The sequence below is a fragment of the Geotrypetes seraphini genome, chromosome 4, assembly GCF_902459505.1.
Source record: "Geotrypetes seraphini chromosome 4, aGeoSer1.1, whole genome shotgun sequence".
NCBI classification, from domain to species: domain Eukaryota; kingdom Metazoa; phylum Chordata; class Amphibia; order Gymnophiona; family Dermophiidae; genus Geotrypetes; species Geotrypetes seraphini.
The window spans coordinates 45,633,435-45,648,665 of NC_047087.1; the positions used below are offsets into that span (position 1 = coordinate 45,633,435).

Consider the following 15,231-nt stretch of genomic DNA (forward strand, 5'->3'; position numbering starts at 1 on the left):
CCTGGTTAGAAGGAGCTGCACAGCCCTTCCTGTCTGGTCGGGGGGTCTGTCTAGCATGTGCCATGAGAAGATGGCGACAGGAGAAACCAGTGCGATAAGCATGGAAATCTGAAGTCCAGGCCCTCTCAGAAATAGAGAAAGAGAGTCCTGGCTGCAGGAAGATGCGAAGTGTCATTATGCCCATAGAGACAGCCCGAACTTGGAAACAGTTAGGCATATATAAACCATATAAAACTTTAGGCATATATATCCTATGCCACTACTAGACACATGCAGCGCAGCACAGAGGCCCAAATAAGAAAAACAGTTACCAACAGACAAAGGCTCAATCTGCAGGGACCCCAAGAGAGACAATGAGATACCTGTGTGAAATACAGGGCACTATCTTACTGCTGATCTCACTGTGCTGTATGTCGACCCAGTCCGGAGACAAACCGAGATTGGGTGACCTAGCACAGGTCAGAGTCTCTCTGTTAATTCCCTTGAGTGCTAACCCCAGAGTCCGATTAAACATAGACATATAAATCTGCCCAAACTTGTCCCAAAGCTGGTGAAACGCATACAACTTGTCTGAACCAGAAAGGAGAGAAGCCGCGGCATACCCTGACCAAAGTCAGCTGGAAATAAACTACCGGAACTCTGCAGCTCTCTCGCCATCACCAGAGACCCAAGCGCACGCCTGATTCTCGCCGACACGTGGCCACTGTATCAACACTCCTAGAAACATAGTCGGATTCAAGCCGTGCAAAATTTACTCTGCCGCGGCCTCAATAGAAAGAAAATCAGACTCGGGGAATAACTAGAAGAATGGTGCGGTGCTTCCCACAGCGCCAGAAAAAACATGTCCCATCTCATGCGCGCTGCTATAAACCGGCACCTGCATAATCAGCTGCACATGGCCATGACAAACACCGACAAAAGAGAGCCTCGGAATAAACAGGACTACTACTGCTGCACTGAAATCCAACGAGAACAAGTGCGAGCATGAAATCGCACCGCTACTGCCACCCTCTAACCAACAAGGAAACCAAGCTCGTGCATGCAAAGGGCGGGAAAGTCTCAGCTCCCTCAACGGATTTCTAGTCATAAAACTTAGCCTCAATAAAATATCCATTCCTTAAATATATGATGACCGAACCCACAGTACTAAGACTCCCAAACAGAGCCTGAAGTTCAAACAACAGTAAAAAACACATACATACTCACAAGCTTGTTGTTAGGGCCGATTGAAGCCAGTAAGAGCTGGTTGTGCAGTACTAACAGGGCAGAATGTAGTAACTGTGGTCTCCCTTTTTTTTTTTTTTTTTTTTAAACAAAGAAGGGAAAGAAGAAAAAATTGAGACCCAGTCAGACCCTCTAGCAATGGAGGGAGGGTGAGGCAGGGACCTGGGGGGGCACAGGTGTAACCCCTAAAGCCGGCACCGTTCAGCCGGACACCCCTGTCTCACTGAAGAGAAAATCTCAATAGGAGAAATAGCATCTCCAGCTCACTGAAGAGAAACCTCAACAGGAGAAAATAAAATTCTAGTCACAGCCAGAATCCAGGAGCTATTCGAATAGCGACCATCACCTGCTGGGAGATAGAGCATACTGGAGATACAGGAGGAGTGCCAGCCAATAGGACCACCTGTTAATCAGTTTCTCTATGTCCGCCTGCTGCTAGATGTGTGCTATCCCATTGGTATCTGGATTCATCTGCTGCTGTTGCTAAGGAAAGAGACATTGCTGAAATTATACCCTTACAATCTCATAAGTACAATAAATTGTGCTATAAAAGCTGCCTTTAGTATACTCAGTAATAAAATGTTCCACAACTACAATAAAAAATATTTTACTTTACCATTTCTTTCTATTTAAATCAAATTACCAAGAAAAATGAAGTTTCACATGGTTTTTACTTGGAAAAAATCAGTTTTACAAAATACCAATTTCCCATCTAAGAAATGTCCCTACAAAGGACTTAAAGTAGTCTTGTTTTAGATGCCAGTACAGCAATATATCTTTCACAGCTTTACAAATATATTGTAGAAATGGGTTGATTCAACAGGCCATCCAAATGCAAAATGTTAAACAATGGGGATGCAAGACTGTCTTTAAAATACTAAAGCAATTCAAATCATGAAATGCACTTTTTTCCAGGATATTTTAAAAAAATATTCCAAGCGCCACACTAGTCTTTATTACAGCTAGTTCACATCTATCTGCATTTAATAGTTAAAAAAAAGACAATGAACTTTTTTTAAAGTCATATTCTTCAAAAGATAATTCCATGTGACCTGCAAGGATACTACGGCAAGGAAAACTTATAGAAAGGTGACAAGAGTATTGTATATAGAATTAAAGTAACAAATTGCATATTAAAGGATTTTATATATTACATTCCTTCTTCAAGTGTTCCCTACAGGGGCCAGCAGAAAAACACTACTAATTTTAACTGAGGATGTCTCCTTACAAAACTGAGGCAATATAACCGGCCTTATGCATTATTCCCTTCAGGAAAAAATCTGAATCTTAAAATGAAACATTTTGTAATGTAGGTGACTGCTATTTTCTCTGCTGTAATCTTGCAGCCTTAAATTTTGATATCCTCTTTGTACTTTCTTCCGAGACTTCAGAAAACACTTCTTCTGATTTCCGCTCAGGAATTGTAGGTAGCAGAGGATAACCAATGTTCAAATGTGGTGCTGAAGGAGAGAAAGGCACCTTTTCTACAACTGTACCAGAGAAAGCCTAGAAGATAAATGGAAAAACTCAAAATGAGTCAATAAAAAAATGGAAAATTTGCAGCTATGCCCAGAAGGTTACTGCCACTTATTAGTCATATTAAAATCATTATTTCTGTTAATCAAAAATATAAAATATCTTCAAATAAATATTATTTTCAGGCATTTGTAACTACATTGCCATTAACCTTCAAATATAGCTTATTCATAGAAATCTGAATATGAGAGACTACATTAAAAATGCTACTTGATCAAAGTAGCACTCTAATAATGCTCTCTCATTAACAATATTACTGTATATACTCTAAAACTGACTTGAATATAAACTGAAGTAACCTCCTCCAGGATAACTCAAATATAAACTGAGGGGTTTATATTCAAGTGCACTGCCAGGCTTTGCATCCAACTCCCCTCACCTACCCTTCTAGGCTCTGTACCTTGTCTCCTCCCACCTCACCCCCCCCCCCCCCCCCGATGTCTTGCAGGCCTCCACCAGGCCTGCTGTAAGCCTTAATGGGCCAGCACAGAAGGGATCCCTCCTGGCTCCTGTCCTGGTTGACTCTAACAACTCACTCTCCACCCACCTCCCTGATTAGTAAATAGCATTCCTTTAAAATCCCTGGTAGTTCAGCGGTGAACTGGGGCAGGAGCAATCTTCCTATATTCCTGCCCCATGCAGAGCTGCTATCTGAATGGCTGATGCAAGTTTTCACAGCAACATCACAAGACTGCGGGAACTCATGGCAGCCATTCAGATAGCAGCTCTGCACAGGACAGGAGTAGGAAGATCGCTACTGCCCCAGTTCACCGCTGAACTACCAGGGATTTGAAAAGTACGATTTTTACTAACCAGGGAGAAGGGAGGGAGGTAAGAGTTGTTAAGAATCGGCCAGGACAGGAGGCAGGAGAAATTCCTTCTATCTCGGCCCCTTGCTGGACCACCAGATCTTACAGCAGGCTAAGAAAGGGGGAAGGTGAGCGCTGACCCAAATATACACTGAGACCCCCATTTTTGGGCCCAAAAATCTCATTTATATTTGAGGATATAAAGTAATTTTAAAAATACAAAAGGAATATACCCCTTAACTAAGACAGTTTAAAACGGTACAGCTGACAACATTTACATATCGCTCAATAAAAGTCAAACACATACATCACAAAAATATATTAAACAAATTAAAATAAAAGGAAAAAAAAATTAAATTAAAAATTATTGGCTGTATTGCTAGTAAATCCGAACCATATCAGAGCTGTCCAACTGAATGGAAAAAGCTTGTTCAAAAAGATAAGTCTTTAACAAAGTTCTAAACCTTAAGGGGCTCATAATAATAAAAATAAAACATACAAAAAGTGGCCTAAGTCGATACTTGGATGATAAAAAAGACAGATCGTCCAAGTACCGATAATCAAAGCTGGTTTTAGACGTATCTAAAATTAGCTTAGGCCTTTACCCTGCCTCTGTACGCCTAGAGCGAAAAGGGGCGTTTTTAGAAGAGTGGATAGTGCGAAAGGTGGGCCGACCTAGACTTAGGGCTCCTTTTACTAAGGTGCACTAGCGTTTTTAGCGCGCACTACATTGCCGTGTGCGCTAACCCCGTGCTAAGCGCCAAAATCTAACGCCAGCTCAATGGAGGCGTTAGTGTCTAGCGTGCGCTAAAACCGCTAGTGCAGCTTAGTAAAAGGAGCCTTTAGTCGTCTGGTAGCCATAACCAAAAAGGTTTGACAGGTTGCCAGATGGAACTTATACATTTTGACTTAGACCAAGTCAAAACAGGTATAAATTTGAATCGGGCCACTGAGCTGATCGCGGCAGGAGAGATGCCTAATCTCTCCTGCCGCGATCCCCCCCACTGAACTTCACGATTACTGGCAGGCAGGAGGGAGCCTAAGCCCTCCTGCTGGCAAGAACCACTCCCCGAACCCAAGTTCAACCGCAGGAGGAAGCCCAAGCTCTCCTGCCGGCAAGAACCCCCCCCCCTACGAACCCATGATCAACAGCAGGAGGGAGCCCAAGCCCTCCAGCCAGCAAGAACCACCCCCCGCACTGATCAATGGTAGGAGGGAGCACAAGTTCTCCTACCAGACAACCCCCTCCCCCCACTAACCAGTCAGGTCCTAGGCCCCTCTCCAGTGCATCCCACAATGCACCGGGAAGGGGGAGTCGTGCCATTCGGAGGAAGGCGGGCCTGCCGGCCTGAGGGAGGGAGGACCCGGCCGGCTGGTGGGGGGAGTCCAGGGGGGTTGGAGGGAAGGGGGTTCAGGGGGTGTTGTCCGGCAGGAGGGCTTGGGATCCCTCCTGCCGTTGATTGCTGCAGGGAGGGGTGGTTCTTGCCGGCACGAGAGCTTGGGCTCCCTCCTGCCAATAATTGCGAGGTTCGGGGAGGGATCGCAGCAGAAGATATTAGGCATCTCTCCTGCCGTGATTGGAGGGGGGGGGGCGGGATAGTTACAGGATTCTGTAACCGGCATTGTTTATGACAGATGTCGGTTAGAGAATCCTGCTTTTAGGCGGTCTGGGCAATTAAACTGATGAACATGGAGGCACTTAGGTCAAAAGGGGACTTAGACATTTTTTTTTTATTATGCCCCTCCACATATGTAGATTCAAGATGCACTAAAGATGGAAGGGAATTCCAGAGAGAAGATGAAAGACAAAAAAAATGCTCTCACTCTAGTAAGTTCATAATGAACAGTACTAACAGGAGGAATATGAAGACGCTGATCATTCAAAAAACGCAAAACTATTGTTAGGTAATAAAGACGAATAAGTAAAGAAAGATAGGATGGACTATTACAACGAATAGATTTAAAAGTTAAAATAAGAATTTTAAATTGAATATGAAACTGAATTGGAAGCCAATAATATTGGAGATATAAAGGTGTAAGATGATCATAGCGTGATGCGCTAGAAAGATGACAAATTGCTATATTTTGAACAGTTTATAATCTTCAAATCTGAGTCTGGGGTAAACCTGCATAAATACCATTACATTAATCCAATTTTGAAAGAATCAAAGAATAAATATCTTTATTGATTCCTTATCTATAAGTGAATGAATTGAACAAAGTAAGTCTTAAAGAGAAAAAACAGGATTTAACTACTGTTATTTGATGTTCTAAAGAAAGATGCTCGTCAAGAATAACTCCTTAATACCTAAAATGAGTAACCAAAGAAAGTGGCTTAGACATTAATAGGTGATAAAGTTGGAGTATTATTCTTGCCCATGATCCAACAGGCAAAAGATTTAGAGAAATTAAGATGCAACTTATTTTCAGTCAACCATTTAGACATTAAATTTAAAATATTATTTATATGGGAAACATCTGGACAAACAGAATTTGTCACATGAAGCAATAAAATATCATCGGCATAAAAAAAACAAACTTGACACCTTGTTCTTGTATCAGAAGTGCTAATGGACTCAAAAGAATATTGAAAAGAATTGGAGCAAGTACTGAACAGCAATGTTACTTACCGTAACAGTTGTTATCCAGGGACAGCAGGCAGCTATTCTCACTAGTGGGTGATGTCATCCGACAGAGCCCCGATACGGACATCTTGAAAGCATGTCTTGCTTGAAGAAACTTAGAAGTTTCGAGATGCCCGCACCGCGCATGCGCCAATGCCTTCCCGCCCGATGTACCGGGCGTGTCTCCTCAGTTCAGGTAGCTAGCCTGAGAAGCCAACCCAGGGGAGGTGGGTGGGACGTGAGAATAGCTGCCTGCTGTCCCTGGATAACAACTGTTACGGTAAGTAACATTGCTTTATCCCAGGACAAGCAGGCAGGTATTCTCACTAGTGGGTGACCTCCAAGCTAACCCCAATGGGATGGTGGGAGAGTTGGCAACTTAAGAAAACAAATTTTGTAATACAGTTTGGCCAAACTGTCCATCCCGTCTGGAGAAAGTATCCAGACAATAATGAGAGGTGAAGGTATGAACCGAGGACCAAGTGGCAGCCTTACAAATCTCCTCAATCGGTGTCGATCTGAGGAAGGCTACAGAGGCTGCCATTGCTCTGACCTTGTGGGCTGTGACCTTACAGGGAAGGGATAATCCAGCCTGGGCATAGCAGGAAGAGATACAAGCCGCCATCCAGTTAGAGATGGTGCGCTTCGATACAGGTCGTCCCAACTTGCTTGGATCAAAGGAGACGAAAAGTTGAGGTGCAGTTCTGTGTGGCTTTGTGCGATCCAAGTAGAAAGCCAGAGCACGTTTACAGTCCAGAGTGTGCAAAGCAGATTCTCCAGGATGAGAATGAGGCTTTGGAAAAAACACTGGAAGCACGATGGATTGATTGATGTGAAATTCAGAGACCACTTTAGGTAAGAATTTTGGATGAGTACGGAGAACCACCTTGTCATGATGGAATACAGTGAAGGGTGGATCTGCCACTAGGGCCTGAAGCTCACTGACTCGGCGAGCTGACGTGAGGGCCACCAGGAAAACCACCATCCAGGTGAGATACTTAAGAGGAGCCGTTTTGAGAGGTTCAAACGGAGGCTTCATAAGATGAGACAGGACAACATTGAGATCCCAAACCACAGGAGGAGGTTTGATAGGAGGATTGACATGAAAAAGTCCTTTCATAAATTTGGAAACCACAGGATGAGCAGACAAAGGTTTCCCCTGTAGAGGCTGATGGAAAGCCGCAATAGCACTCAGGTGGACTCGTATAGAAGTAGACTTGAGACCAGACTGGGACAGGTGTAGAAGATAGTCCAATACAGACGATAGAGAAGCTTTCTGAGGTTCTGTAGCATTGGAAATACACCAGGTCGAGAATCTCGTCCATTTTTGGGAATAGCATTGTCAAGTAGCAGGCTTCCTGGAAGCCTCCAAGACCTCCCTCACAGCCTGAGAGAACTGGTGAGGGGTTATGTTGAAAGGAACCAAGCTGTCAGGTGGAGAGACTGCAGGTTGGGATGAAGCAGTGAACCTTGATGTTGAGTAAGCAGTGAAGGAAACACTGGAAGAAGTATTGGTTCCCTGCTGCTGAGTTGAAGTAGAAGGGAGAACCAAGGTTGTCTGGGCCACCGAGGAGCAATCAGGATCATGGTGGCACGGTCTGATCTTAACTTGACCAGAGTCTTCTGAATGAGAGGAAAGGGAGGAAACGCATAAAGGAAGCGATTTCCCCACTCCAGTAGAAAGGCGTCTGCCTCGAGGCGGAGAGGAGTGTAGATCCTGGAGCAAAACTGAGGCAGCTTGAAGTTGTGGGGGGCTGCAAAGAGGTCTATCTGAGGTGTCCCCCATTGTGCAAATATCTGATGAAGGGGTTTGGAATTGAGCGTCCATTCGTGAGGTTGGAGAAGACGGCTCAATTTGTCTGCCAAGACATTGTCCTTCCCCTGAATGTAGACAGCCCTGAGGAAGGTGTTGTGGCGGACCGCCCAATCCCAGACTCGAAGAGCTTCCTGGCAAAGGGAGGCCGAGCCCGTGCCTCCTTGCTTGTTTACATAATACATGGCGACCTGATTGTCGGTGCGAATTAGGACCACCATGTCGTGAAGGAGATGTTGAAAAGCCTGAAGAGCATTGAAGATGGCTCTGAGCTCCAGAAGATTGATTTGATGGAGTCGTTCCGCACTGGTCCAGAACCCCTGAGTGCGAAGACCATCCAGATGAGCTCCCCATGCATAGTTCGATGAATCGGTCGTGAGAACCTTCTGGTGGGGAGGAGAGTGAAACAGCAAACCTCTGGATAGATTCGAAGAGGTCATCCACCAAAGAAGAGACTGCCGTAGAGCAGGAGTGACTACAATGTGTCGGGACAATGGGTCGGAGACCTGAGTCCACTGAGATGCCAAGGTCCATTGAGGAATTCTGAGATGTAGTCTGGCAAAAGGCGTCACATGAACTGTGGATGCCATGTGACCCAAGAGGACCATCATGTGTCTCGCTGAGATGGACGGGCGAGAAGACACCGACTGGCAGAGTAGAAGAAGAGCATCCATGCGCTGAGGAGGGAGGAACGCTCGAAGTTGGATGGTATCCAGGACCGCCCCGATGAAGGGGAGAGTCTGGGTGGGCTGAAGATGTGACTTGGGAAAGTTGATCTCGAAGCCCAAGCTCTGCAGAAAACAAATCGTGGTCAAGGTCGCCGAAATGACCTCTGGGGCCGACGGGGCCTTGATGAGCCAGTCGTCGAGGTATGGAAACACCTGAAGACCCATGTTCCGGAGTGCAGCGGCCACCACCACCAGACACTTCGTGAAGACTCTGGGCGAAGAGGAAAGGCCAAATGGAAGCACTCGATACTGCAGATGTAGATGTCCCACCCGAAATCTGAGGAACTTGCGGGAGGCCGGATGAATCGGGATGTGAGTGTAGGCCTCCTTGAGGTCCAGAGAGCATAACCAATCGTTCTGCTCGAGTAGGGGGTAGAGAGAGGCAAGGGTCAGCATGCGGAACCGCTCCTTGACCAAAAACTTGTTGAGGACTCGAAGGTCCAAAATGGGACGCAGATCGCCCGTCTTCTTCGGAACCAAGAAATACCGGGAGTAGAACCCCCGGTTTTGCTGATCTACTGGCACCGGTTCGACGGCTCGAAGCCGAAGCAGAGCCTGCGCCTCCTGTAGAAGAAGAGCGGTCTGCATCGAGTTGGAAGGATACTCTCTTGGAGGGTGGTCCGGGGGGACCCGTTGGAAATGAAGAGAGTATCCCTCTCTTACGATGGTAAGGACCCAAAGGTCCGAGGTGATCGACTCCCATTGATGATAAAAATGGTGGAGTCGACCCCCGATGGGAAAAACAAGGGAAGACAGAACGTCGGTTATGCTCCCTGGAAGAGAGTCAAAAGGGCTGAGTGGCCTTGGGTGCAGCCGGCATCTGAGGCTTCTGCTGAGACTTCTGTGGAGGCTGCCTCTTCGCAGGCTGTCTCGCTAGGGGAGCCTGTCTTGGTTGATAACGCCTCTGGTAGATTTGAGGCGGTCTAGATGGACGAGACTGTTGAGGCTTAGGCTTAGGACGCAGAATGGATTGAAAAGACTTCTCGTGGTCCGAAAGCTTTTTAGTGACAGTCTCGATAGACTCATCGAATAGATCCGCTCCCGCAGAAGGCACATTAGCCAATCTGTCTTGGAGGTTCGGATCCATATCAATAGTGCGAAGCCAGGCCAGGCGACGCATGGCGACTGAGCAGGCCGCAGCACGTGCCGAGAGCTCGAAGGCATCGTAGGAGGATTGCATCAGCTGCAGCCGCAACTGGGACAGGGTTGCCACCACCTCCTCAAACTGGAAACGAGCTTCAGCATCGATGAAAGGGACGAACTTGCGGAGGACCGGCAAGAAGAAATCCAAATAAGAAGAGAAGAAGAAATTGTAATTGAGTACTCGAGTCGCCATCATCGAATTTTGGTAAACTCGTCTACCAAACTTGTCCATCGTTCTCCCCTCCCTGCCCGGAGGCACAGAAGCGTAGACCTGGGAAGGGTGAGAATGCTTGAGAGAAGACTCGACCAGCAGAGACTGATGAGAAAGTTGAGCTCCCTCAAACCCCTTGTGGTGAACGATGCGGTATCGAGCATCCAGCTTGCTGGGAACCGCAGGGATAGAATACGGTGTCTCAAAACAGCGCATGAAAGTCTGGTCCAGCAATTTATGCAAAGGAAGCCGAAGAGTCTCCGCCGGAGGGTGAGGCAAATGCATCGTATCCAAATACTCTTTAGAATATTTAGATCCAGTATCCAAAGTCACATCTAAGTCATCCGCCATCTGTCGGAGAAAAGATGAGAAAGACAATTGGTCCGCCAAGGCCGGCCGCCGAGACGGACTAGACGAAGTGGAAGCCTCCGGGTCTAGGGAGAGCTGAGACCGGCATGGAGAATAAGAGGTAGATGGTTCCTCATACTCTGGTCCCTCCGGTTGGGAAACATCGGACGATGAGTATCCCAAACGTTGCATCTTTTTCTGTGGGGACACTTCCGAAGGACGTGAGGAGTGTCGAGATGAATGACGAGAACGATGCCCCTCCCGGTGCCGGGATGGGGAGCGAGAACTTCTGTGCATCGCACGATCCCCCGAAGCCTCTAAGGAATGGATGGGGCTCGAAGCGGTGGATCGCAGAGGTGGCAAGGACGCGGACTCACGCAGCACCACCCAAGTCTGGTATGGAGTGCGGAAGAACTCTTCCTGCGATACAGTATGCCCAGGACTCCGAATATCAGGGACCGTCCCAGCGCCCTGTTGCCTTGGAGGAGTAATGGGCTCTAAAGGTGGCATATCAGGAAGGGAAGCCCTCCTGGAGGCATCCGCCGCCCTCCGCCGATCCCCCTCGTCGAGCAGCGAGATCGAACGGCGAGGGGGAGGGGGAGGGGGCGGACCGCCCTCAGGGACCCTGAATGTTGGCGATAAGCCGGGGTCCCATAGTTTGCATAAGCTCGACAAACTGAGCTTCCAGCAGGGATCGAAGCGAAGCCGATATGGAGGGATCCGCACCGAAAGGGGGTCCTCCTGCACGGTCTTCGCGCTCCTTCGCGGCCAAGTGCTTCTGCTTAGTAGCTTTGGGCACCTTGATGACCACGGGAGGACAGTGGAAGGCGGTACCTGAACCGAAGAGACAGAGGCAGGCGCCGCAGCGGAACTGGAAGCCGCAGCTGGTGTAAACGATGCTGGCTTCACGATGCCGGATGCGGAAGTCGTCGATGCAGGTTTCGAGCGAATCGGTGAAACCTCAGCAGATGTAGAAGCAGACAGATCCTTGGCAGTCTCCATCTTGAACATCGACTCCCAAAGTAAGCAACGCCGCTTAAACGAGCGCGCAGTGAGCGTGGAACAAGGCCTGCACGATTTCGGAACGTGGTCCGGACCAAGACACTGAAGGCAGCGTCGATGCGGGTCCGTCAACGAAATCGCACGCTGGCACTTGCTGCACTTTTTAAAACCGGTGATTGGCCGTGACATAGGCCGGAAAATCGACGCTGCAATGTCGAAAGAGGTAGGCCGCAGCCACGAGGCCGGGCCGGCCGAACCGCCGGAAGAAATAATTTTGAACTTTTTTTTTTTTTTTTTTTTAAATAAAGTAAAGTAAAGTGAATTCAAAGAAATAAACCAAAACGCGGGTCAAAGAAGGCAAAGAAAAACTGAAATTCAGTCAGCGCAGATTGAAGAGAACTTCTCAGCTCCGCGGAAAGAAAAGAACTGAGGAGACACGCCCGGTACATCGGGCGGGAAGGCACTGGCGCATGCGCGGTGCGGGCATCTCGAAACTTCTAAGTTTCTTCAAGCAAGACATGCTTTCAAGATGTCCGTATCGGGGCTCTGTCGGATGACATCACCCACTAGTGAGAATACTTGCCTGCTTGTCCTGGGATAACTTGCGGTACCCCACAAATAATGGGATAATCTTTAGATTGTTGATCTGAAAAAAGTACTTAAAAAAACAACTGATTACTTAAGCAAGACCTTACTCCTTAAGACAACTTCGTTCAATTCGTTACCTGTAATACCAGAATTTTATAAATATCTAAAAACCTGGCTTTTCTCAAAAAATGTAAGTTTCCCTCCAACTTAGGAATCAAGGAAACTCATATCTTGGCATCCCAAGTCCTCTAAATTTTCTTCACACGTCTATCTCAACCCTCTGTTGTAGTTCCTTCCTATTTCTCCTACTGTAAACCGTGTCGAGCTCTACGAACATGGAGATGATGCGGTATACAAACCTAAGGATTAGATTAGATGAAAGAATAGAATGATCAACCATATCAAACAACATTGCCTTTATCCAAAGATAACTGTAGAAAATTCAGAAGAGTAAGTAAAATTGTTTCACAACAGTGACCAGGACGAAAACCTGACTGTCTAGGATGAAGAATATTTTTAGATTCTACAAAATCAGAAAGCTGTTTAAAAACTATTTGTTCCGTAGTTTTGGAAAGATAAGGAAAATTCAAGATTGGATGATAATTTGATGGAGATTCTGGATCAAGCGGTGTTTTCTTTACGATTAGACGTACTAATGCATGTTTCCAGACATCTGGGACAAACCATTTGAAAAATGTAAGGAATAATACACTGGCAAGATTCTGAGATCCAAGAAGACCTGCTCCTTAAATGCACGCCTTTGGCATGAATGCAGCTGACAGATAAAATATATTCACTGATGGAAGGTGGAGCAGTAACGGGGAGGTAAGAGGCAGAGTCAGCCGACTCAATATGAAGACGAGAAAGACAAAGCAGATGGAAAGTGGAGTAGTAACGGGGAGGCAGTGGGCGGAGTCAGCTGGCTCAGAATGAAGATGAGGAACACAAAGCAAACAGCCTGCAGCACAAAATAAAAACTAGAATTATAAAACATAAGTACCACAAAATAAAACAATGAAAAGCATTCAGAGTGCTTATAGATATACAGTACTCCCCCGAAATTCACGGGGGTTCTGTTCGAGGAACCCCCGTGAATTTCAAAAAACCATGAATGCGGTTTTTCACCTGTCAAAAGGCAGGGGAGACAGGAGAGGGCAGCTGGAGAGGTAGGAGAGGGCAGCTGGAGCGCCAGCGGATGAAGAAAATCACTCGTGGTCTGCTCCGACCTCCTCTTCCTGTAGTAAAGTTGGGCTACACCAATCAGGAGCTGCTTTGACACATAGCTCCTGATTGGTGTGGCCCATCTTTACTACAGGAAGAGGCGGTTAGAGCAGAATGAATGAGCGAGTCCACGATTCGCGAACTGCAAATTCACGGGGGAACATTGCAGATTCACTTACCATGGAGGTTAAACAAGTTTCAGTGCTGAAATTAGGTTTGAAGTCTTATTGATGGGGATACAAATTATTTTTGCTTGGTGAATTTGACAAGATAGAATAAGACAAACCTTTCAGCTAAGTTGAAAACAAATGGGAAATTAGAAGTGGAGCAGTAACACAACAGATCCCAAGAGGGAAGGTTATACTTCTTTAGCACTGGATGCATTACATTCAGTTTCCAAGGGTCAGGAAAGCTCCAGTGGCTTGGCTAATGTTGATCATGGCGGCAAGAAAAGTATTAAGTCCAGGCAAGAGATTTTTTAATACCAGAGAAATGGGAAGATGGCCAAGTAGAGACAAGAATGGAGACAAAGGGACAATAAAAAATAAGTCATGCCAAAGCTTTACCTCAAATGTTCCTGATAACGGTGAAAGTTTTGGGGGAGAATGTTCCTCTTCCTCCAGGATACCCTCACTAGTGTCACTGAAAATGGCCTCTTCACAGCTATGACTCCTCAGAAACCCACGTCTGTCATCAAAGTCTGTAGTGCTGCTCTCACTGGTATCACTGCAAACACTATTTTCTCGACTCCGACACTTCAAAATTGATTTACGAGGGACATATTCCCCATTCACAACATCAACAAAGACTCTACAGAAAGAAAACAAGGAGATATAATAGATTAATAAGGATAGGAATGACAAATTTCAAAACATTTTATTTGTACAAATTAGGTGACTAAAAATTGTTCAGCCTCAATATGGCTAAAAGTTCATTTGTCATTCTAAAACATGTGTAGTTTCAATCACATTGAAAACAGAAGCTTTTCAGGAGGAAAAGTAGGCATGTGAATTCCATTTAAAATCTGTCTGCAGCTTTTTTCAAAAATCTACCCACACAGAGAAAAGTGCACCATCTACAACAGCAAGTCTAAAGTAAAAGAATGCATTTTTTAAATATTTTGACAACTCATACAAAGCATGCAAGAAATATGAAGCCTTTGTCAAAATGCAGAGTTTGAAAACTTCCCTCTCCTCAAATTATGAATTTGTAATGATACTTCATTGCTGAAATTAATTCTGGGTTGTTTTTCCATGTTTTATGTTTACGTGTATGTCTATAAATATATAATATCTATATTATAAACTATAATCTATCTACAGATAGACAGATAAAGAGACAGACACAAACATACATACACATAGAATTTTCATTTTTTGACCTGGAAATTTTCACCTGCTCTATTGGGCTTCCAGCAATTAGGGACTAGTCTCTACTGACTACAGCACCACTGGCTTTCCCTCATGACTACTTATATTTTTCCTTTATTTTATATCCTCCCTACCTCGTCCCAGCCATTGTAGACATAGATCTCAGCCAAGGGTCATAAACCTCAGCTGCCTCCAGAAACTGGACAAATAATGAAAGAGACTCTTCCCATATCCCCATGGGTTGTGAGTACTACTACTGTGGCATCTCCAACTCCAGTCAGCTGGAGAACAAAGTACTGGCCAAAATCGGAACCTAGGTCCTCCTCATGGCAATGTACAGCACTGAGGGAAACTAGCCTGGTTTGGCAGGCTAGACTGGCTTGCCCAGAGACAGCGGCACATATAGCACAGTTACTCACCGTAACAGGTGCTTTCCGGGGAAAGCAGGCAGATAGTCTCACAGATGGGTGACATCATCCACGGAGCCCGGTATGGACAGTGCTAAAGTGTATTGTCACTTTAAGTTTTAGAAAGCTTTGAGACTGTCCACACCGCGCATGTGCCTTCCCGCCTGACGTCAGTTCGTGAGGTCGTCAGTTCTATGCCCAAGTGAA

General features: G+C 45.9%; 1 protein-coding gene across 2 annotated transcripts in view; it reads right to left on the minus strand.

Annotated features, from left to right (window-relative positions):
- Positions 1 to 1,876: 1,876 nt before the first annotated feature.
- Positions 1,877 to 15,231, minus strand: part of URI1 (URI1 prefoldin like chaperone) — a 211,327-nt gene continuing 197,972 nt past the window's right edge. For both annotated transcript variants that reach the window (XM_033941954.1, XM_033941953.1), the window contains 2 exons: positions 13,814 to 14,057; positions 1,877 to 2,730 (listed from right to left, as the gene is read on the minus strand). In XM_033941954.1, the coding sequence (XP_033797845.1) occupies positions 2,545 to 2,730; positions 13,814 to 14,057 (430 nt within the window). In that variant the 3' untranslated portion in view covers positions 1,877 to 2,544. The remainder of the gene's footprint in view (positions 2,731 to 13,813; positions 14,058 to 15,231) is intronic.